General features: G+C 48.4%; 1 protein-coding gene across 2 annotated transcripts in view; it reads right to left on the bottom strand.

The window, feature by feature from the left end:
• LOXL1 (lysyl oxidase like 1) overlaps nt 1-21,271 on the bottom strand; it is a 28,150-nt gene extending 6,879 nt beyond the window's left edge. Inside the window, exons 1-3 of one of the 2 annotated variants that reach the window (XM_028706350.2) lie at nt 19,605-21,271; nt 4,197-4,305; nt 1,266-1,403 (exon numbers count right to left, since the gene is read on the bottom strand). In XM_028706350.2, the coding sequence (XP_028562183.2) occupies nt 1,266-1,403; nt 4,197-4,305; nt 19,605-20,811 (1,454 nt within the window). In that variant the 5' untranslated portion in view covers nt 20,812-21,271. The remainder of the gene's footprint in view (nt 1-1,265; nt 1,404-4,196; nt 4,306-19,604) is intronic. The other variant, XM_028706349.2, reaches the window with a different exon arrangement.
• Between the last annotated feature and the right edge of the window lie 3,616 nt (nt 21,272-24,887).

Below are 24,887 nucleotides of genomic sequence, written 5' to 3'. Positions count from 1 at the left end.
ACACACACAGATCTACACAGTGCCGGATTTACGTATAAACTAAACAAGGTATAGCTTAGGGCCCCACTCTCTTGGGCCCCCCCAAAAAATTTAAAGGGAAAAAACACACTGGATGTACATTTCCAAAATATAAGATAAAAAACAAATAAAACCTACTTATAGCAGCAGTGTTTTGTGTTGTGTATGATGTAAATAATGGGTCCTGTCTGCTAGCCTGCTCCCTAAAATATCACTGGTTTGTCAACAATTTGTTGTTGACAAAGGACAGCTGAAAATATAAAGGGCCCCATTACCTTCAGTAGCTTACGGCCTCAACAAACCTAAATCCAGCCCTGGATCTGCAGCAGGAGTTCATGGGGTGTGCCCAGCACAGACATAACCTGTTGGTTTTTTTGCAAATAGGGATGTACTTTGAGCATCCAGATTCTAAAAATGGTGTCAAAAACCTTTGGCCAACAATTGCTGCTGAACTATAACTTCCACCAGCCTCAGAAAGTGTAGGATGGTGGGAGTCACAGCTCAACGACAACTGGAGGGCGAAAGTTTCCCCTACCTGCTCTAGTGCTAGGGATCATTATATGAGCCACCTCTTCATGTCACTATTCTACATTACCGAAGCCCTAAGAATAGGCCTGGCGTAAGTACCTGCCACTCTCGAGTGGGGATGTCAAAGAATCCCAGTGAAAATGGGAAAGGAAGTGGAAATTGCTCCAGTTCACAAGTTTGCCACTGGTCTGGAACAGAAATCACCTAAGGGAATGCGATCTGTATTCGTTTACGTTGTGTTGTTTTTAAGTCCACAAACAATACAGGCTTCTTTTATTTCCATCTTTTGTTGTTCCCTTTACACAGAAATGAATGCATTTTACGTAAATAGTCATGTAAGTTATTTAACTTGGGTACCTTATGTTAAATAGTGGACAGGGAGATGGATAATAGTTTTTGGTGGAAGCCGAACTGCAGCGAAATGGAAACAGCGTTGATTGTGACGAATGTAGGTAGGGGCGAAATTTGCTATTATTGGGCAGCTGTGCTGAGCTGTCATGTCTGCAAGCTGTTTTGGGTGGCCGCTAATAAATCACCAAAGGGGAAAGACCTACATGCTATTTTATGTATACATGCAAATTTGGGAACAATGGCTGTAATTTTAATAGAATTGCCATTTATTTCTCCCCATAGTGGGAGAAATCCTTTAACTGGACTTGGATCAGACAGCATTTCCCAGCCCCATTCAGAGAGTCCCACGAATAGCACCCCCTACTTACTGGTGGCAGCTGTGCCACTCCCAGGTGTGGCGGGCCCGGTTGGGCAGGAAGTCTGCTGTGCCCTGGTTCTTCACTCTTTGCGGGAAACGCAGGAGAACTCGGACGTCGTAGTCTGTTGCTTCAGGGGTGTAGGCGGTGCTGGAAGGACATTAAAGCAGGTGGCATGACAAGGTAAGAGGATTTCTGGGAAAGAATCAGTCCCGGGTGCAAATGCAGAAGGACTGCCAGCTTTTGAAGTGCACCCAGTGCCTCTATGCTGCAGTCTGAGCAGGGGATTGTGTTTATTTCCATGCCGTAAAATAGCACTCCCAGCTTTGGGGTCTGAAATATACTCAGAGTCACAAAGTGATTTCATGCTCTTTATTCAGCTCATAGTGGTGAGGAGGAATGAAAATGAAAGTCCCCTCAAAGTATCTGCTTTATATACATTATTTACACAATGGGCTGCACATGATTGGCTAATTCCGGAATTCTACTGTAAGCCAATCAGGTTGTGGAATCACTTCTATCTGGAGCATGATTGGGTAGTTCCTGCCAACCAATCATACTGCTGCATTGTTCTGGGACCAATCAGACTGCTGCATTCTGAATCCTATTGTTCTAGGACCAATCAGACTGCTGCCTTTTGGATCCTATTGTTCTAGGACCAATCAGACTGCTGCAGTTTGGATCCTATTCAACTCAGTACATAACAGGGTCCTTATTGGATTTTTAAAGAATGCTTTTGTAGTTCTGCAAAAATCAGGATTCCCCCCTTCTTTGTCCTTCAGTGGGCCTCATTGCTGTTGGCACTCGCCACATGAGTCTGCTGTTAGAAGGACTGATGTATGTACTTCACACCTATTAGCATGGCTTGCTTAGTGTTGTACAACCTAGGCTGTGATCCCAGGCATATTTACTTGGGAGTGAGTCCCTTTGGCCTCAGTGATGCTTACTCCCATGTAAGCGCTTGGAATCTTCCACAATTCGAGTTAAAATAATTTGAAATTGGTGTTAATATTGATATCATTTCCTTTTGCATTATAACTTGCATAGTGAATGAAGAGAGAGGTTGATTCTCCCACTGTTAAGAATTGGGAAGATCTGTGGTTTTGGTATTGTTTTACCTAAGGGATGTTTCTTCCATATCATTAAGAAATGTTGGAAGAAGAAGAAGATTCTGCAGTGCAGATTAGGAAATATATTTTGTTATCTTCTTTTTAACAATGCATATTTATCTATATTAAGTTTTTAATTGTTATAGCTAGTTGTATGATTTTAAATGTGTGTTTAATTTTATGACCATAAGGAATAATTGATTCATAGAATATTACCTTTTTGGAAAGGAAAGGGTGATAGAGAGGGAATTGAGGAAATGAGAAAAAAACAACACAAAGATGTTTCGAAATTTCTCTGTAACCACAAATGCTGGAGACATGCTGTTGAATAAATTGAACATCCAGATCCCAGGCTGGCTTAGGAACAAAGACAGCTGTTTTATACTAAGTCAGACCCTTGGTCTATCTAGCTCAGTATTTTATACACAGATGGGCAGTGGGTCTCCCAGGTTTCAGGCTGGGTTCCCTTCAAGACCTGCCTGGAGATACCAGGGATTGTATCAGGGGTTCTTCTGCAAGCAAGGCAGATGTTCTACCACTGAGCTTGGCCCCTTCACCAAGGCGATTCAAGCTCAGTGCCAGCTTCTGCAGCCGTGGAACAAACTCCCCATACTTATGCACACAGCACAGACCTTATTGGCAGGCTGTACCTGTGCATGAAGGCATCTTCCATCAAAATGCTCTTCTCTTTCTTTTCAGTGAGCCTCTGGATGGTTAGTCGCCTTGGACTGGCGATCAAAAACACCCAGAGAAGCATTAAAGTCTAATTGCTGATTTGCTAGTCTGTGGTCCGCAAGTCATGATACCGCTGTCGTGAAACATTGCTTCATCAATATAGTATTTCCCCAAACATCTGACAGATGAAACGAGGGCAGGTGTCGAGAGAAGAAGAGATCCATTGTTTCCTAGCGAGTTGGTTGCTATCTGTAATATACTCTGTTTAACGAGGAGTTGAGTAAGAAATAGTCTGATGAAAGAACCATGTACAACACATCTTCTTTCTTTAAGCTACTTTCTCCTTCTGCCTCATGCTTGGATCCACCTCCTAAATTAGATAGTGAAAATGTCCTTAAATGTATCATCACATTTATCCTAACACTACCTTAGAGCCTAGAGGCGGGTCGGTTTTAAGACATGTCTGCATTTAGGGTTTATCCACACTTACATTTTGCCCCACACTTTCCAGGGACAGTTCTGTGCTTTCCTAGTCCATGTCTGAGCACTTTGAGTCCCTCCCCCCCCCCTGCACTGCTTTCCCCAGGAAAACCCACTCTTTACCCCTGAATCAGAGCAAACAGTGATTTGGGTTTTCTACGTATTGCCGTTTGCTCCGGTTTAGCTGTAAAGAGTGGGTTTTTGCAGAGAAAGCGGTGGGGCAAAATAAAGGGAAAAAAGAAAAGAAGAAGAAAAAATGAAGTTCTCCAACACAGATCTGGAAAGCCCAGACCTGTGCCCAGAAATGGAGAGCAAATTTAAGTGTGGATGTAAGGAACTGACATTTCCAAGTAGGGTTGGGAGATAGCCCTGCCTGAAATCATGGAGAGCTACTGCCAGATAGCCTAGGCTATATTGAGCCAGAGGGATGTCTGACTCGGTATGAGATGGTTTCCTGTGTTCCTACATTAGTGGTGAAAAAGTGGGCCCATTCAGGAAGACCCCCCCCAAATGAGCTCAAAGAGGCATAGCAAGGATGTTCCCAGCGGCAACCTAAAATGGCAGATCTGATTATGAACAATGAGACAGATGAACCACACAGCAGAAAGTTGTTTCAGGGGTGGGGGGTTGTGGAATAAAGGCAGCCACGACAGGACTGTTCTGAAGGAAGGGACATTACCTTGCAAGACATTTCTCTTCAGCAGCGCAACGCAGGGAGTAGAGATGAGCCCTTTGGACGTAAGTGGAAGCTTGGACATAGTTTGGGTCGGGAACAAGGTCAGGGAGGCCTGTTGAGAGAGGCAGGAGTTAGTTAGCTGTGGTGATGTAAGTGCAAGAGCAGGGATTGGCAAGGTTTACTTCTCCTGGGCCAGTTCACTCCAGAGGAGATCCCTCCATGGGCCAGATCGTGCGTGTGCATGAGCGCACATGCACACAATTTCTGGCATCTGCGTCTGCGCAGTCGCGAATTCTGGTGCTGCGGAAGTGAGTCCCCGCACCACGCTGTGCCAGTTTAGTGCAGTGCTTGGGGACTCGCCGAGCGGGCAGCTTGGTTCGGGGGCGGCTCGGGGGCTGGTTAAATGACCCCCATAGGCAGCTTGTGGCCCATGGGCCTTAGGTTGCCTACCCCTGTGCAAGAGCAACCAGCCAAAGATGGACTTATAAAATATTTCAAAGCAGAAGACAGCTTTCATTTTTAGCTAAAGAGCCTGCCTGTCTAAGCCTGACCCTGTTTTAGTTTATTTTGTGTGTGTTGGCAAATAAAAAATGTACCTAGTCCAAGACCACTTGGCTGTTCTTCTGGAGTTGATTAAATCAAGTGTTTTCATTTCGCTAGGCTGGCCCCATCCAGAGCATCTGTGGTGATTTTGCCCCCTGTAAGCTCAGGGTGGCCACGGGTCCTACTGTCACCGTTCTCTCTAAGGTTAGAGGATTATCAGATGACAGGCCCCTTTTTGAAGGAGTCCTCTGTCCCAAGGACTCTCTCTGCCCATGTGTGGCTTGAAGAGAAGGAACCACAAGAAGGGCAAGTGGGGACCTCAAAGGCCTTATCACCTGCATAAGTTGAGCAAGCCACCTAGTTCACATGGACAAAGCCTTCTTCCTGGTATGGTGAGATCTACTACATTTCTGTTTAAACTTCCACAAAAACACATGGATGGTGTTGACCCGTGTTTGGTGTAATGCGTGAACAAGCCTCAAGCGAACAGGCAATGACATCAAGTTAAGAGCAGCAGCCCAACCAGCAGGCTCCAAGGGTTGGCAGGACGCCCTGCAAGATTGTGGACATTGGATTGTGGACTCTCACTGATGCCAACCCTGAGCATGACCCTCAAAACATGGGAATTTGGGAAGGTAGGGATGGGGAGATGACTACCATTCACTGACTGAAGCAATAAAAGCTTGTGAGAAATTTCCCCTTCCTGCCTTGAATATTGTTGTTAAAGGTAAAGGTACCCCTGCCCGTACGGGCCAGTCTTGACAGACTCTGGGGTTGTGCGCCCATCTCACTTAAGAGGCCAGGGGCCAGCGCTGTCTGGAGACACTTCCGGGTCACGTGGCCAGCGTGACAAAGCTGCATCTGGCGAGCCAGCGCAGCACACGGAAACGCTGTTTACCTTCCTGCCAGTAAGCGGTCCCTATTTATCTACTTGCACCCGTGGGTGCTTTTGAACTGCTAGGTTGGCAGGCGCTGGGACCGAGCAACGGGAGCGCACCCCGCCGCGGGGATTCGAACTGCCGACCTTTCAATTGGCAAGCCCTAGGTGCTGAGGCTTTTACCCACAGCGCCACCCGCGTCCCAATATTGTTGTTATTACCCCTGAAAATCCCCCCACCCAATGTCTCAGTCGCAAAGGGGGCCACCACATTGAGGGGGCCATTTTGGCCCAGCCCTATATTCATAGGAGATTTACTGATATTGGGTGCTTCCAGACCATGACTATTTTCAACCAAATGAATCCAGGCCAAGCAACTGAAGCTGATTGGATGCTCTTGGGGGGGAAAAACATTTATCTCTCCCACTCCCTCAAAAGCACTGGGCTTTTTGCTGTAAGGAAAGTGATGGGGAAAATCCGCTGGAATGTGTGGGATAACACTTGCTTTGAGATGTCATCTGACTGCCCCGCAAACAAATTGAAGTGAATGTTCATTAAATAGACAACATCATTTAATCTTAGGTTGAATGCTCGATGAGCATGTCACCTGGAAATGCCTTCAGAGGAGCACAATGGAGGGTCCTGCGGTTTTTGCCATCAGTGTGAAGACATCCCAGTGGTGACTCTAGGCTATGTTCATACCAGTGGTTTGCAAGGTTTTGTTTTGCAGTGTTTCAAGTCTCATTCTGTTGCCCATTACCTGATGTGTTTCCCCATTCCCCGAAGCTGTCATATGAGCATTCGCAACGGCTGCCTGAAATTACACACCTCAACTTAACGGCAGCTTCTGCTTTCAAATCAGATGGAAGCTGGTTCATAGGAAAGTGCATCAAACAGGAGTATTTCTCAAAAACCTATGGGATACCTATGGATTGTGGCTAACGTCACTTGCCCCTAGCAGTGGGAGCATGCTGGAGTCAGGGTAAGCAGCAATGTGCACACGACCTTAAGCTCTGCTCGTAATGATCTTGTCTCCAACACCTACCTCTTAAGATGACCATGTGTGGGCCGAGTCAGGTCTGTTGTGGTTGTCCCCCACCCCTCAGCAGCTCATTGTGCTGGGGGTGGAGTTCCCAGTCTTTTGCCCCAAAATCTTCTCTTGATGCACTCTTGCTGTGTAAAATGTGAAACCCACTAATGGGCCATGGGGGTTCTGCTTAAAAACGAATGCTGACTGTTCAAGGGGAAAGCCTGCTCTCCTCTGATCCAGATTTTAATGGGAGCACCATTGGCCCCTGATTTCATTTTTTTTAATTTTTACTGAGAGTGAAAAAGAACAATGCTTTCTTGTTTCATGGGCTGTTCTCCCCGGAGGAATCACATCACCACATTGGCTCTCGTTTCCTGCCTCCATGCTTAGTCATTTCTGCTGATGTAATCCCCAAGGGATTCTCACATTAAGAGAAGATTGGGGGGGGGGGGAAGGTGTTGTGGAGGGGAAGGGAAACGGTTTCTTTAACTGAGCTATTCCCTTCTTAAAAAGTGAAATGTGAGACTCGCTCCCCCCCCCCCCAATTCCTTGAGTCAGTGTTTAAGGAGAAGGGATCTTTATGACTCAGTGATTTAATACATGCATTAAGAGGGTGGGGGTGGGGAGAGATTTGTCATCATGCATACACACACACACACACACACACACACACACACACACACACACACTCCCCTTATTTATAATAACTCAGGGATGAGGAAGCTATGGCTCTCCAGATGTTGCTGGTCTCCAGCCTGCATCAATCTCAGTCAGCACAGCCAAGGCTGATGAGTCCAGCAACAACTTGGGTGATGCAAAGGTTGCCCATCCCTGGATTGGTGCCCCACCCTACAGATCTTCACAGCTGCATATGATGGGGTACAGTGCCCATATCCACCTGCAGAACAAATGGTTGGCGTCGGACTACAAGCGACATATATTTATAAGGGAGTGGATGTGCAAGGGCATTCTTATTTCTCCCAGAGAGCTACTGCCAGTCAGTGTAGACAAAAGGTAAACAAAAGGATAAAGGACCCCTGCAGTCCAGTCAAAGGCAACTATGGGGTTGTGGCGCTCATCTCGCTTTCGGGCTGAGAGAGCCAGCGTTTGTCCACAGACAGCTTTCTGGTTCATGTGGCCAGCATGACTAAACCGCTTCTGGCGCAACGGAACACTGTGACGGAATCCAGAGCTCACAGAAACACCATTTACCTTCCCACCGCAGTGGTACCTATTTATCTACTTGCACTGGCATGCTTTTGAACTGCTAGGTTGGCAGGAGCTGGGACCGAGCAACGGGAGTTCACCCTGTCGCAGGGATTTGAACCTCCCACCTTCTGATCGGCAAGCCCAAGAGGCTCAGTGGTTTAGACCACTGCTCCACCTGTGTCCCAGTGCTGAGCTAGATGATTCAAAACTTTTGAGAAACCATTCAGGGACCAAGGCATAACCAGTGGTCCAGAATTCTGGTTTCCCATTCCTGTAATAACTGGTTGGAAACAGAAGGCAGGAGAAAGCTGATTCCTTTGCAGCATGCATGACATCGGAATGCCCTGCATTCTTCCTGGATTGGTATTGGAGCCATCAGTTCCTGTTTTTGCTACGACAGCTTGGTAGCAATCAGCCAGGACCCCCAACGTGTTACAGGTGAAAATATGCTTATATAACAACCCTGGTTTTCAATGAAGGATCCAATAACATGCCCTGGCTTGCTATTTCACCCTGCTATTTCACCTACTGTATGGTACACTGACATAGCCTCTCTTCTGCTAATTTAAAAGCCCAGAGGGCACTCAGTTAAAACGATGTGCCAAACAGTGAAAACAGCACCAACCATGCCCATCGGTTGGGGGTTCCTAAAGGTTTTCAGAAGTACTGCTTTTGGGGGAACCTGCAAAAGCAGCCTAACAAGGACTGAGCATGGGCAGTTGCCACATAGGAACACAGGAAGTTGCCTTACACATAGACCATTGGTCCATTGTATTGTCCGAGCTGCTCTCTGGGCTTTCAGGAAAGCCTCTCTCCCAGCCCTACCTGTCAGAAATGGAACCTGGGACTTTCTGCATGCAAAGCGGATGCTCTGCCATTGAACCACGGTGCTTCCTCTAATGTTGACTGTTGATTTTGGGGGGAAATGGGAAGAAGAGTTTGGATTTGATATCCCGCTTTATCACTACCCTAAGGAGTCTCAAAGCGGCTAACATTCTCCTTTCCCTTCTTCCCCCACAACAAACACTCTGTGAGGTGAGAGGCTGAGAGACTTCAGAGAAGTGTGACTGGCCCAAGGTCACCCAGCAGCTGCATGTGGAGGAGCGGAGACGCGAACCCGGTTCCCCAGATTACGAGTCTACCGCTCTTAACCACTACACCACACTGGCTCTCTGGGAAACTGGGAGCAGGTAGGAATGGACTGGAGTCGGTGGATCTGGAAGAAGGAAGACCAGTGATATGGGTTTTCAGGGTGGGAGAGAAGGATGTGTAGACTTTTTCCGGGAAATTAGGCTAATTTAGACTAATTAGGCTTACTTGCACAGGGTGATTTGCATTGGAATAAATCTTACTATGCTACACGGACCAGTTGTCAGACTCTGCCTGTGCCCACACCATATGTTCAAAGCACATGACTTCCCCCCCCAAAGCCCTGGGGATTGCTATTTGCTAAGGGTGCTGGGAACTGTAGCTCTGGCGAGGGATGAACTGCGGTCTCTGGGATTCTCTAGCTAGCGGAATGCATGTGCTTTAGATGGGCTTTAAATTTATGCTGTGTGCGCATCTTTATAAGGCAGTTTCTGATACTCTTTGCCTTTTGAGACAGGGGAGGCTTTTTGTGGGAAGAGGGCCCTAAAAGCAAGTTTCTCTGGTCTCATTTAATGAGGCTTGGGCACTGTTGGGTTTCCTATACAGCCTGGGAACATCTGGGCATGTTAAGCCCAGCCCCTTCTTAAGTGGAATGGACAGCTCTTCTGTGTTAGCAGTGCTTTGCAAATATTGTTTATAGGAGAAGAAGTTCGGTAATTGGAACTGCCCGGGGAATTTCCGATAAGCCAGAAACGAATTACTCAGATGGAAAAGCGTCCAAGAGACGCAGATTCTCCCTCTCCCGCCTGCGAAAACTGTCAAGGAATCTTTCAGGGCACCCTGGGTCAGGACCTTGGTGTTACCTCTCAGCAGAAACCCAAGGAATCGCCATCCACTTTAAGTGAGCCCCTGGGGAACAGGGAAGGAATGTAGAGACCTGGTTATCTTGCCGCCAGTATCCCAGGGCTTGAGATTCAGACCAACTTGCAAATGGGAAAAAAGGGGGGGGGGGGCATGCAGAAAAATCACCCCAACGCCCACGCGGTGAATCAAAATCCCGGTGGGAATCCAAGACAAATATGCAAAGCCAAGCTGTTGCTAAGTGATCCTCGTACATATACGGAAATAAAATGAAAATAAATCTAATCAGAGACATGTGGAGGCTGCAGTGGAGAAGGCAGGCAGCTTCAAGCAGAATGCCTCTGTTGGTCACTGGGTCAGGCTTGAATATAGAAGGCAAGTGTTTTCTTTTAAAATGGTAGATTACCACTGCAGGGCCTGGTCTCGGTTTTAGGTCGCTTTGGATCTGATCCACTGTCCTTGTGGCTCTGTGGTGTTGCTCTTTTTGTTTTTCCGAGGAAGCTGTTCCTGCAGGCTTACAGAATTAAGATCAGCTTTGCAAGAGCTAACCTACTATGTCAATTCAGAGCTCCTTGCGAGAGCCCAGCTCCTCAGTGGCCAGTTAATGGACGCAAGGAAGAGAAAAACTTTAAAGAAAAATGCAATCACAGTAAAAGGGGGGGGGGAGAGCAACTTTGATCTGTAGATTAGCTCTGAGAGCTGAATTGCCATAATGGTGCTGGTTTAAATATGTTGTTAGGAATTTGTTTGAAGTATGCATGGACTGGTTAGAGCCCTGCACAGATGACAGTTCTGGGGATAAGTAATGCATGGAGGGATAGATAAGCATCAAGCTCATTCTGGCCTCTGCCCAGTATACCTGAAGGAGCGTCTCCACCCCCATCATTCTGCCCGGACACTGAGGTCCTCCTCTGAGGGTCTTCTGACTGTTTCCCCACCGTGAGAAGCGAAGTTACAGGGAACCAGGCAGAGGGCCTTCTTGGTAGTGGCACCTGCCCTGTGGAACACCCTCCCTTCAGATGTCAAGGAAATAAACAACTATCTGAATTTTAGAAGACATCTGAAGGCAGCCCTGTATTGTGAAGTTTTTAATGTTTTTCTGTGTTTTATATGTGCTGTAAGCTGCCCAGAGTTGCTGGGGAAACCCAGCTAGATGGGTGGGGTATAATAATAATAATAATAATAATAATAATAATAATAATAATATTTCCACATGTTGTTAAGCTCATCTACCTACATACAGTCTACAACCACACATTTTGGACATGTGTAGACATTCTCCATGCAATCTCTGTTCTGTCCTTCCTCAGCTCTCATCTACAATTTTTCATCTGTCGTGCAGTAGAGGCTGGTCCATTAGGAAAAAATGGGACACTGCTTCACCAACTTCAGTTTGCCCTCGGCCAGGCCCTACCTGCCTGTCCAGGGGTTGCCCTGCCTGTTAACTTCCTCCTCTTTGGTCTCAGTGTTGGCCTCCTAGATCTCAGTAGGAAGGGAGGATATGGACCAAATTAGAATTAGTTGTCTCTGCCTGTCATCGGCTCTGGCGCCACCAACTGGTGGGCTCCCTGTCTTCTGCTCTACCAGTCTCAATGGGTACCAGTCAACACGTTTACACTTTTATGAAGTGATTTTAAGCAGGCTACTGATTGTGCTGGCCAGATTGTTGCTTTCCCCCTCTGTGTTGATGTTTAGACATTTGAATATTTTAATTTGGTTTGCTGCTGCATGCCATGTTTGCTACTTTGTGAGGAGATTCTTCTAAAAAATGTATTCAATTTTTTTAATATTAAAAATCCTATTAAACAAATAAAATGATGCTTCTCATGGCAAAACACCGAATGAATGTTTTTGACTCTCGGGCTATTGAATGTTACCAACGTGCAAGAGAGTGTGGAAGAAACATCAAATGTATGTCCTGCCTGGTTTGAGCTTCCTGTGCTTTCAAGGTTTGAATGAAGGAACATTGCAAATGAAAGGAGCAGTGTGTGGATACTGTTGTTATATAGCTTAGCCACTAGGTGGCCCTAGACCTAGTTGTTTCTGGGTGGAGTCAGGAGTTTCCTGCTGCTGTTCCGTCCCTGTCGGGGAGGAACAATTGTGTCCTGGTCTTGCTTCCTGTTTGCTGTCTCCCGTATAAGCCTTTCAAGATGTGCAGATTTCCCCTATTGCTTCGTAATGTTGCATTTAATAATCTTTCCTTTTCATAGCCTCAAAAGTTCCATTGTTTGTTTGTTTGCTTTCTCCATGGTTCCGAAACTCTTTGGCAAGACGTCCAGGCTTGTTTTGATATGACCTGGCACACGATGAACAGGGGGTGGGGAAACTTTATCCCCCCCCCCTGTCCAGCACTGCTCACCCCCCACCCCCGCTCTGTCTTCTGTTCAAGACTGCATGCTGGCAGTGGGTGGTGCCAGAGTAAAAAATGGGCAGGGTTTGCAACGTTGCTGGACTGTAAAGCCCTCTCCCTCCTACAGCTGTACCTCGGGTTAAGAACTTAATTCGTTCTGGACGTCCGTTCTTAACCTGAAACTGCTCTTAACCTGAGGTACCACTTTAGCTAGAGGGGCCTCCCGCTGTCGCTGGATTTCTGTCCTCATCCTGAAGCAAAGTTCTTAACCTGAGGTACTATTTCTGGGTTAGCGGAGTCTGTAACCTGAAGTGTCTGTAACCTGAGGTACCTCTGTATTTGCCTCCTTGCCTCTGTGGAGTGCTTAAAATTCAGGCTGCCAGAAACTAGGCTGAGGGCTGGAGGTTCCACACCCCTACTGACCCACACAGGCTGACCCACCACTGCACACAGGGCCCTGCCCCATCAACCTCAGCCTGCCTCTGATGTGCATCTGGGGAATCCCAGCCAGGTGGAAGGGGTATAAATAATACATTATTATTATTATTATTAGTCAGGGACTGGGCATCGGAGGAATGGTGGAGACTGCCTCTCCAGCCTGATCCCCCCAGGGAGGAGGAAGAGGAAGACAGTTTAGATTCACAACAGGAGTTTGCGGACGTCACAGCTCAGAGGCAGATGAGGGGGAAAGATGGGAAGTAATGGGAGAGGAGGATGGGACATAAGCGGAGCGGCAGCTGATGGACACGGTGCCTTGAGAAAACATTCCAGATCCACCCTCTCCCAGAGCCCGGCGAGCCTTGAAAGTAGGAGAGCAAAGAGCTCAAAGACAGAGGGCATGGAGCAGCACCCATAGAAATGACGAATGAGGAAGTGGGAGAGACGGGGGTGGAGATTCACTTGGGACAGCACCGTTATCCAGGAGGCTGGGTTCTAGAGCCTCTCTCTGTAATTATTGAATAAATTATACTTTTCTGGGCAACCAGCCGGGAACTGCTGGCAGCATCCTAACAATATCCAGTCCAGGGGGTGACTGTCAGCTTCCTGCTCCTTAGCCTCCATGTTGACTCTGTAGACTTCAGCAGGGAGGAGAAGGAGGACAGGAAGAAAACTAGAATCCATTGACATTGTGTCGTTGGCTCTGGTGCCACCTCCTATTGGACTTCTTGTCTTCTGTCTCACCAGTTCCAGCAGGCACCACCCACCAAGAAAAAGAGAAAGAAGAAAGGGAAAGGCAGAGACATTTGTGCCTATAGAACAAGAGGAATGGTTCAGGACCACAATACTCAAGGACTGCCTCTCCCTATAGGAACCAGCCCTGACCCTGAGATGATCATGTGAGGCCCTTCTTCATGTGCCTCCTCCATGAGTGGCCTGGAGGGTTGCGTTATGAGAACGGGCCTTTTCCGTGGTGGCTCCCTGCTTGTGGAATGCCCTCTCCAAGGAGGCTCACCTGGCACCTTGGTTACATATCCTTGGGGCCTTTTCAGACCGAGAAAGTCGGATAAGTTCAGGACATAAGAAAAGCCCTGCTGAATCAGGCTGCAGTGGAATGAACTCTGCTCGACTCTGGTTTGACAAAGGCTGGGTTTCTGAGCAGTGATCTGTCAATGTTTTATATTTGGTTCTGTTTATAACAAATGGTTCCACGTCCAGAGAACCTTGGTGACGAGATGTCTGACTACAGTACAGTGGCACCTTGGTTTTAGAACAGCTTAGTTTATGAACAACTTGGATTAAGAACGCTGCAAACCCAGAAGTAGGTGTTTCGGTTTGTGAACTTTGCCTTGGAAGCAGAACATGTTTCGCTTCCTGTTGAGTGTGCTCCATTTGTAAATTGAGTCCCCCGCTGCTATGGGAAAGCAGGGCTTGGTTTAAGAACACTTTGGTTTAAGAACGGACTTCCGGATTGGATTAAGTTTGTAAACCAAGGTACCACTGTACTCAGTTAATTGATTAAATAAATAAATAAATAAATAAATAAATAAATAAAATCCATCCAGGGGCATTCAGGAATGTGACTCATTGAAGACAGATCTGGCTTCACATCCTGTAATCTGAATTCTGCTGAACAGCTGAATTCTCCTCAGGGCTTGATTGAAGAGAAAGGTTTGCATCATCCCTAACTGGTGTGAGCTAATATAGGGAGGGGAGTGCAAAGGGCAGTACCAGAACGAAGGGGAGTAAAGTAGGAGTTTGTTTTTATTTTAGAGAAGCTAACATATGTCAGAGGGAGCTGACAAGGATATTCACACTCATGGCTCCCTTTAGCCTCTAGAGCTCTTGGAGCCAGGCCCAAATCAGATGAGGTCAAGCTAATGAAATTAGCCTTTTGTTCACTCTTGCTTGCACGAAACGTGGAGTGCACTCCGAGGAGGAGGTCTAATCTCAGGAACATACTCGGAGCTTGGCATCCTCATGGACCGCTGGGATTTCCCACCAGTCTGAGAGACAGTTTGTGACTCCGGTGCTAGGGGTTATCTAATCAGGAGGCACCAGGCCTTGGGAGAGAAAAAGAGAGCCAAAGGCTGGTTCTGTCGTTACTCAAGCATAGTTCTGGCACGGTCTTGTTGCACCGTGAAAGGAATTCTCTCGGGTTCAGACGTAACAAGCCTCTTCTGGTAAACCTGGGGCCTTCCAAGGTACTCGTTCAATCTTGTTAGCTATAGCTGTCAGTGTCCAAAGTCCAGCTCTGTTCTCAAGCATTGGTGGCAGATAATGGTGCAATAAAGGGACGCGGGTGGTGCTGTGGGTTAAACCACAGAGCCTAGGATTTGCCGATCAGAAGGTCGGCAGTTCGAATCCCCGCAATGGGGTGAGCTCCTGTTGCTTGGTCCCAGCTCCTGCCAACCTAGCAGTTCGAAAGCACGTCAAAGTGCAAGTAGATAAATAGGTACCGCTCTGGCGGGAAGGTAAACGGCGTTTCCGTGTGCTGCTCTGGTTCGCCAGAAGCGACTTAGTCATGCTGGCCACATGACCCAGAAGCTGTAGACCGGCTCTCTCGGCCAGTAAAGCAAGATGAGTGCCGCAACCCCAGAGTCGGTCACGACTGGACCTAATGGTCAGGGGTCCCTTTACCTTTTAATGGTGCAATTATCTACATGTCTACTGGGATGTAAGCCCCATTGAATCCCATGGGACTTCTTCCAGATAAGGGTGAATTTGACTGGGTACATAGGTAAATGCAGGGATGAGGAACCTGTGGCCCTCCAGATGTTCCCGGACTACAACTCCCATCATCCCTGACTATTAGTCAAACAGGCCAGGTCTGTTGGGTGTATTGGTTCAACAGCAACTGGAAGGCCACAAGTTTTCCATCTTGGGGCAAATGCATGCAAGCTGCAAAATAGTCTTCTATGCACACTTTCCTGGGAGTAAGTCCCATGGAACATAGTGGGCTTCACTTTTGAATAAGCTATATACACTTGTGCTGAAAGTCATCATGCAGTGCCTGACATTTTGGAAGCTGCAGCTACTGTGCTTCCAACCGATAATAATACACTGTAGGACAACCCTGGTTTCCTACTATATCTTTAACAAACCAAAGAAACATCACCCTCTTGGCTTTTGAAGAAGCAGAGGAGTTATTGCAGAGGAAATGAATAGACCACATGCAAGATGCTGAAGGGCAGATCGCTACCACAACCCACAGATCTTCAGACACAGCCTCAGGCTGTAGGCACATGTTCTTTGCACATTCCCCTGTAGAACAAGTAATTGGTGCTGGCTTTGCAGAGCTAAGAAAGTTCCATAAGTTCAGGACACAAGAAAAGCTCTGCTGGACTCATCCGGACAAGCATCCTGTTCTCACAGTGGCAAACTGAAAGCCTATGGGAAGTCTGCAAGCAAGACCTGTGCATAAAAGCACGGTCTCCATTTGTGACTCCTGGCAACCATGAGTGTAGCCAAGGGGGTGGGGGGCGACAGCTGCCCACCCTCAAAATCAAGTAAAACCATATAAATACTTAACTAACTGACCAATCACATCAGTTCTGCCCCCCCCAATCCTGGCTATGCCCCTGCTGGCAACAGGGCATTCAGGGACATATTGACTCCAACTATAGGCTAATGTGGTTCAAAGAAAAGCAGAGCGAGACATTTGGCACCAGCTGGGCTGTAGGAGTTGCCGAAAGGAGGCATACAAGTTGCTGTCCAACTGTCTTAGGGACACTGGCGGAGGAAGAGGAGTGCGGGGGGAGCGCACCGCCCCCGGCAGTGCGATCCCGGTGGGGTGCCATCGTGGCTGCCCCCCACCTGTGCTGGGCACCAGCCAGCCCCGCCCCCGCCTGCTCTCTGCACCCCCCCCGCCCGGTGCCGGAACATGAAGCTCTGCCACTGCTTAGGGACTCCAATTTGAATTTGTGTTGGGTTTACTCCTTAATCTTTTCTTCTCCCAAAGGTGGGATGAGTATAGCCACAAGGCAGTGGAGATTTGGGATCAGCATTTTCCTTTTCCTAGATGGGCTACTTTCCCATGTTGATGAGCCCATTTCCCCCTCATTTTCCTCTACAGCTCATGCAGAAACTGCCTTCTTTGTGGCCAGGAAAGGGAGAAGTAAGGGTGGATTTTGTGTGTGTGTGTGTGTGTGTGTGTGTGTGTGTGTGTGTATTATACAGTGGTACCTCAGGTTACAAACGCTTTAGGTTACAGACGCTTCGGGTTACAGACGCTTCAGGTTACAGACTCCGCTAACCCAGAAATAGTACCTCGGGTTAAGAACTTTGCTTCAGGATGAGAACAGAAATTGCGCAGCAGCGGCGCAGTGGCAGCGTGGGCCCCATTAGCTAAAGTGGTGCTTCAGGTTAAGAACAGTTTCAGGTTAAGAACAGACCTCAAGAACGAATTAAGTTCTTAACCCGAGGTATCACTGTAGTTTAACTTAGAATAAATTCCTCTAAAGTGGAAAAAAAACCTGTACCTCGGGTTAAGAACTTTGCTTCAGGATGAGAACAGAAATTGCGCAGCAGCGGCGTGGCGGCAGTGGGAGGCCCCATTAGCTAAAGTGGTACCTCAGGTTAAGAATAGTTTCAGGTTAAGAACGGACCTCCGGAATGAATTAAGTTCTTAACCAGAGGGTACCACTGTAGGGCTAAGGGTCTTAGCCTCCTTTGTTCTTCACAACTGGGGTGGAGAAGCTTTTTAAACCCAAGGGTCACCTTCCCTTCTAGGCAACTTTTTTTATTGGGTGGAGACTAGGAATGGAAGGATCAGTCCGTTTTGGCTCTCTTTCTGTTTCTCATTTTTCCAGTCTGCACTTCTCCAGACTTCTGTAAATCCTCCTGAAAATTCTCCCGTCTTTTTGTGCAGATTTCCCCCAGTGAGCACACTTTTCGCCTGCATTCTGAGGAATGTAATGCAAGCCATTTTACCTAACACAATTTCCTTTGTGTGTGACTCTCACCGATATATTAATTTTATGCACCCTGATAGAACATGCGTTTTTGTAAGCGTTTGGCTGCAGAACCACAAAATGTGGAGCACTGCTGATTTTGAAAGAGGGCTGTGCTTCAGGTCTCGAAAGTGCCAATTTGATAAATTGGCTTTAAATGTGAACTGAATCTGATTTCAGTGGACAGAGCAACCCAGGCAAATCTTACCTTTGTAGGGCGGGCCAGTTTCTTCACACTCACCCACCCCTCTCTACCCTCCCCATCTGGGCAAACAAGTAGCATGGCCGAAGTTTCAAGGAGATGCTCCAGCCAGGCAGAAATGCTCAAGCAAGGTGCAAAGCAGGGCAAGTGATGGGTGTGGCTCAGGTGTGCAGCTCAGGTGTGTGGATGTGTGGCCTGGGGAGCACCCCAAGGGCCAAACAGAGAAGCTCAGATGGCCTCATTTGGTCCCCCAGGCCTGAGGTTCCCTAACCCTGTCCAGCCAGTTGCAAGACAGGCAGGGCAAGATTAACAATGGCAGCTTCTCTGCCCCCCTCCCTATATCTAGTACAGGGGAAAGCTATGCCTGTTGAATTTCTGGCACATTCCCCACAACATCAGACAGGCGTCTTCGCTATGTGCCTTTCAGCACCTGCTAAAAACATTTTTTGTTCAGACAAGCCTACCCAGGCATGTGGAATGCCTATGCATGCTTTAATCTGTTATTATTTTATTGCCATTTTTTAATGTTTTAAATAGTTGCTGATAATTTTATATTCTGATATATGGTATGCTGATCGTGTTATTATCTTATTCTCTTTGTAAACCACTTTGAGGGTTTTTTTTTTTTTAAAAAAAAATAACCACCACGCAAGTAGAAATAGTTATGAAAGAAATAAACAGCAATCCTAGCAATAGCAAATGTGTTTTCTCGGTTTGGATGTTGGAAACTGAAAACTGCAGCTAATGCGAAACAGGAAAGTGCAAGGGAAGTCACACATCAGAAATGAAGCGAGTAGGAAAAGTGTTCCTGCACTTGTGGCTTGTTTCTGATCCTATGAACCAGGGGTAGCCAATATGCCCTGCAAATTTTGTAGACTAAAACTCCCATCATCTGTGATTGTTGACAATGATAGTTGAGGCTGGTGGGAGTTGCCTAAACATCTGGAAGACACATTTGCTTTCCCCTGGTCTTAACCATAATATTCTGGTTGCCCAAATTGTCCCTGTGTTTTCCTTGTGTCTGCAGATGTTCTAGGCCAGGCATCCCCAAACTCGGCCCTCCAGATGTTTTGGGACTACAATTCCCATCATCCCTGACCACTGGTCCTGTTAGCTAGGGATGATGGGAGTTGTAGTCCCGAAACATCTGGAGGGCAAAGTTTGGGGATGCCTGTTCTGGGCGGTACTCTCCCCTATGCAAGTCCCATACAAATTATTAGGAATTAGCTATCAGTTGCTTTTGCCCAGGGATAGAGAACCTGTGGCATTCCAGGTGTTGTTGGACTCCAATTCCCATTTACCCCAGCCGGCACGGCTGGTTGTCACAGGTGATGGAACTTGTAGTCCAACAATATCCAGAGGTCCATCAGTTTCCCACCCCTGTTTTTGCCCAATTCGGTGTCATCTAAAGAGATTTCCAGAAACAATGCCATTAGCCAATTATGTTAACTTGGCAGGAGCCACCAACAAATGATTAAGACAATGGCAATGGCACAGCCTCCATAGGGGAAGACGTGCAAGGCCCTGCACACCAACACAACTGTTTCACACTTTCAGAAAGCAACGGCACAAATATGCCCCAGTGTGAAGTTGACCCTCTTCTCCTAGACCCTATAGCTACTATATGCAGCTCAAGTAGCTTTGCAGCTCATTGCTCAAGCAGCTTTACCAGAAGACATGGCATTTCCTAGCTGTTCTTCTTAAGAAGAGTAGGAGGGACTCAAGCTAAGACAAGGTGCTGAAGGTTCTTTCTTGGACCGCCTCGTCCCTAGAGGTCTACAGAAAGGAATCACCCCACAACCCACTGCTTCCTCTCCTCCCCAGCACCCCTCCCACCAATCATTGGGGTCCGTGACTCACCCCGTCCATTCTGATTGGGCCGGTAGATGCTGCCCACGCTGACCCGGGCCTGGTTTACACCTTGGCTGTCTGGAATCTGTTGGGGAGGCTCAGCGTTCCGGATGGGAAGGTAGGGCTCAGGCCTAGGCACCCCATGGGGGTCTAAGGGCCGGAAAGGTGGCTGAGGTTCCACGTTGCGGGGAGGGACGTAGGGTTCTGCGGGCGCCTCTCCAAAGGGAGGGTACTGCCCTGCCCACGGCTCGTTCCCATACCTGGTCCCAGCACTCACGGGGGACCCGGAGTTGATGTGCAAGTTGTCTGCCACAGGCACCCCTTGCCCCGCAGACTGCTGGTTCTGGGCATAAGGGTCCTGGACACTTTGGTCATAGCTAGTCCCAGTGTCATGGTAGAGGCTGTGCGAGTACCTTCGGTCTAAGCCGTCCGAGGGCTGTAGCTGTTGGGGCACAGGGACATAGGGCCTTTCCTGTGTCGGGTAGTATCCTTGGGCTCTGTAGGGGTTCTGCTCCTCAGCATGTTCCTCGTATCTCACCCTGGGCTGGAAAGGGTAGACGACCCCAGCGCTGGCTGCAGCTGCGGCGACAGCCCCTCCTCCGGTTCCCGTGGTGCGGTAGTAGGTGTAGCTCTCGTCGTATGCACGGGGGACCTGCGGGTCGTAGGCCTCATATTGGTTAGCGAATGGCGGCTGTGGCTGGGGGTAAGAGGCCTGCGGGTAGAGCTGTCCAAACGAGGAATGTGCAAAGGAGGAAGAGGAGGAAGCAGAGCCCACCTGACGCTGCCGAAAGGTGGGTGACCAGGGACGTGGAGAGTTGGAGTGACCGTCCCCGGTGGCCCCATCCCGCCAGTTGTCAGGGACCTGTCCGAAGCCAAACGGATGCCGTGTCTGGCCCCGGATGGTATCGGATCCTGCCCGGACTGGCAAGGTGGGAGCCTGCCGCCGGGTGTTCCCCGGGACCCTTCTGCTGCCTTGGCTGGCGGCAGCGTCAGCCAGCATGACCCTTGCGCTGCTGTCTGCCCTTGTGTGGCTGGCCGGGACATACTCGGAGCCTGAGTTCAGGAGGCTGTACACTCTGCCGTTGTTCTCCCACTGGATCATCTGCCTCCATCGACCGGCGTCTACGTTGCTGCCTTGTGGGTGTTGCCCCCGGACCAGCAGGACAGCCCCAAAGCCCATCAAAGCCCACAGGTCCCAGAAGCTGAGCGGTGCCATGGTGATGAAAGGGATCAATGACCTTGATGGGTGTTTTTGATGGGAGGAAGTCGTGGAAGAGCAGCCTGGAGGGCCTGTGGCAACAGCTTGTCCCCTTTCTCTTTCTCTGCTGCCTTCTCTTCTTCTTTAGGTGAATCGGTCTCAACTCTGTCCATTCCCTGTTTGTTTGAAGCTGCTCCAGGGGTCTCCCGCAAGCTTCATGTTGAGCTTGCTGGAGGAGAAAGAGAAAGGGAGAGAGGAAGATGAACGAGTCTCTTGAGAACTCAGGAGAGCCTGGAAAGTTTTGCTCCTTGTCTATTTCTTGCTCTTGGTCGTTGTCTTCTTCACGTTGCTGCTTTGCCCATCGCAGGGGACGCCAGTTGATCCTGCTTACTCTTGGCTGAATGTCTTTGCTTCTGGTCTGAATGAATAAGCAACAGGCTCTGAAAAAATGCTGGGAAGTTTCAGGACTCTTTTGCGAGTGTCTGGTATGCAGGGTCCTAAAAACCGCCCACTTTTATTTTGTTAGCTTCTCAGTGTTTCCCCAACCCCCACTCTCAAAGCACCTCGACCAAACGGCTTCAGTCGAACGTTTCAGAGCAAACTCTGCCTTCAGGGATAACAGTGAACACCCCCAAAGAACTAGACAGAGCAACTGAAACATGTCCTTATGTTTTGCCAGTCTGTGATAGAAGGGCAAAATGAAGCCCTCAGGATTATACATGAATGTGTACATGCACACACGCAACATACCCAGAAAATACAGCTGAGCGTGGGTTTTCCAGCATTCAAGGAAACTTTGCTCTTTATTTGACTCTGTATTCAAGGGTTTTTCTTGGGTGGAGGTAAAGGGAAAGGGTTGAAGCATTGCTATGTAGGAGAAATTTGTTGCTGTGTCAGACAGGCATGGGGAACCTGTGGCCATTCAGACACTACTTGACTCCAGCTTCCACTGGCCTTTTTGCCCTGATGACCAATGGCACATGCAACCTGAAAGATGGAAATAGAGTGGATGCGGTTTCAGCAAGGATTTAGGATTGCATCACAGGGAACGGGGTCCCATGCTGCCCTGGGTGGATGTGAACGGGGCCCTCACAACTGTGCATTATTTGTAGGCCACGGTCTCATCTCTGCCTATGCTTTTATCCCAGCTTTGAAAGCATCACATTCTTAGTGCGTTGACGCTTCTCAGGATGGAAACCACCCAGTTGTGCACAGAAGAAATATTGCAACCAGGTGTGTGTTTTTGGTCGTCGAATTGAATTTGAAGATTGTACCTTGGGGATGGAGGAAACTATGGAAATCATCAGTCGTGGAGGAATGAATCCGGCATCAATAAATATGCTGCTGTAGCCTGAGGGGAATTTGAGGGGCTGACATAGCTGGCTTGTTTACAGAATATTCTTCTGGGAGGGTTGGCATTGGCCCAGATGTTCCTGAACATTATTACTAAGAGCCCAGATTCACAATTGACCTTCCCTTTCCTGACAAAGGCTGTTGAATCTTTAATGTCTGAGTAGGAAATGAATTGCACAGCCAGCTTCCTCCTTCTGTCAGGAAACCACCATCACCACTCAAGGCACTGGCAAAGGCTGGAATGGAGAAGATTTTTTCAGCCCAAGGGTGACATTCATTCATGGAGAAACTTCCAGGAACCACATGCTGGTGATCAGTGGGGCCAGAGGCAGAAGTGGGAAGAGTGATGGGCAGGACACTTGTAGAATAGGCTACTTTCCAGCCAAATAAAAGTTTGAGTTTTCTATAGCCTTGGTGTTATCAGCACCATGCTTGAAGAAATTGAGTCATTCAGGCCGCATGTATTCCCGTGCAGAGGATGTGTGAGGACACTGGGGTTTATATGAGCCATGCCCTGCTCATGCTTCCATCATATGCCATTTGGTCAGTAGTAACAGGCATCACTTGGCAAGGCTGAATAGCTGCAAGCAACAGGAGCCAGGAAGAGAGAAGGAAAGATTAGATACCTACCCCCTTTTGTTCAAGGCCTGAACAGCATGGGTGTAACTTATCTAAACAGTCATCTTCGGTCAAATAATTTTTCCCATATGCAAAGATCTAGCTCAAGGGTCCTTCTTGGGAGCCCACCATTAAGATCTAGAGGTTTCCCTGGGACGCACAAGAGAGGCTTTCTCAGTGGTGGCCCCTTAGCAATGGACACACCCCCTTTAATAAAATATAGTTTCCAGGATTCTTTGGAGGAGCCAGGACTTAGTATAAGAGGGCTTTAAATGTATGGTGAAGCTGTGGCCTTTGCTTGCAGAGCTGCCAGGCATTTTGCAAAGCACATCGCCAGTGAGATCTCCAACCATCCATTGCCTTAAATATGCACCTCTCTAGATATATAAATTGCAGGGACGCGGGTGGCGCTGTGGGTAAAAGCCTCAGCGCCTAGGGTTTGCCGATCGAAAGGTTGGCGGTTCGAATCCCCGCGGTGGGGTGCGCTCCCGTCGTTCGGTCCCAGCGCCTGCCAACCTAGCAGTTCGAAAGCACCCCCGGGTGCAAGTAGATAAATAGGGACCGCTTACAAGCGGGAAGGTAAATGGCGTTTCCGTGTGCGGCTCTGGCTCGCCAGAGCAGCGATGTCACGCTGGCCACGTGACCCGGAAGTGTCTCCGGACAGCGCTGGCCCCCGGCCTCTTGAGTGAGATGGGCGCACAACCCTAGAGTCTGGCAAGACTGGCCCGTACGGGCAGGGGTACCTTTACCTTTACCTTAGATATATAAATTAACATATGCAGATTTGGTGCAGAGTTATGATTCTTTCAAGTACTGAGCCAACACCCCTGTGAGCAGGCTGCTGTCTACAAACCTGTTGAGCCACAGCTACTGGGCACAAGCAAAGGTGACTCGTGTCCATACACTCTGACATGAAAACTGGTTTCTGGTCTGGGATCTGCCCTCTAAGACCAACTGCTTGAAATGCCTTAATGCAATTTTAAAAACATATAGTTCTTCCTCCTGGGAGGGTGGGGAGGAAGTTGGTTGGCTCAGGCTGAGATCTTGTTGGGAAGTGGCGTTGGGAGGGGAAGAGAATATAGATGGCAAAGAGAGGGACTGAAAAGGACTGGCTGGAGCCTGTGAGTTTATCCAAGATTTTATTTCTGGCGAGTGCTGCCTGCTCGTGACATCAGCTCTGGTATTTCCAATCCCTGAGGGGAGAAAGGGGGGAAGGGGAGAGGGGGGAAGAGAGAGGAGGAGGAGAGGAAGAGAGAGGGGGAGAGAATAAACAGGAAAATAGCACACAAGGGCACCAAGTTCTTTGGGGTCCTGAACGCTGAGCTGTTGTTTGGCCGAAGGATCTCATTGCCAGCAACCCACTCCAGGGTGTTAGGAAACCGGTGGCCTGACAAGGCCTTCCCAAATGCGCTCCATTTGGCCTCCAAACATCTCCCTCTTCCCTTTGCTTGAGCTGGCCCCATTCCCCAGCGCTCAAGCTGAGAATTGGAAGCAGCAGGGGGAAAATAAATTAAAACACGGTCAGAGTTTAAAGATACAAAATCCTCTTGTAACGTTTTCTTTCAACAGCCGGGCTCCCCATGTAGTTACACAGGACACAAGGCTCAGTTGACTGCAAGTGAGCCTAAAGTTTGGGGACGGCAGGCAGGCAGGCAGGCAGAACTCCTGCCTCTGAGGCCCCCCCACCCAGCTGACGGAAAGAATGCTTATGATGCCCCTTAGTCTCGTACTGCAGATCATTTTGTGAGCCAGATCTCCCATTCAGGGATGTAGAACCTTCTTCGGTCCAAGGTCCGCTTTCCCTTCAGGGCAAGTTTTCAGGGGCCACATGCAGGGGTCAGCAAACTTTTTCAGCAGGGGGCTGGTTCACTGTCCCTCAGACCTTGTGGAGGGCCAGACTATATTTTGAAAAAATAAATAAATGAATGAATTTCTATGCCCCACAAATAACCCAGAGATGGATTTTAAATAAAAGGACACATTCTACTCATTTAAAAACATGGTGATTTCCAGACCGTCCGCGGGCTGGATTTAGAAGGCGATTGGGCCAGATCCGGCCCCCGGCCCTTAGTTTGCCTACCCATGTGCTAGTGGCAGTAGGAAGGATCTAATATAGGTCTCTT

The sequence above is a fragment of the Podarcis muralis genome, chromosome 14, assembly GCF_964188315.1.
Source record: "Podarcis muralis chromosome 14, rPodMur119.hap1.1, whole genome shotgun sequence".
Classification (NCBI taxonomy): domain Eukaryota; kingdom Metazoa; phylum Chordata; class Lepidosauria; order Squamata; family Lacertidae; genus Podarcis; species Podarcis muralis.
The sequence above is the reverse complement of the archived record's forward strand: the minus strand, read 5'-3'. Positions and strand labels throughout refer to the sequence as shown.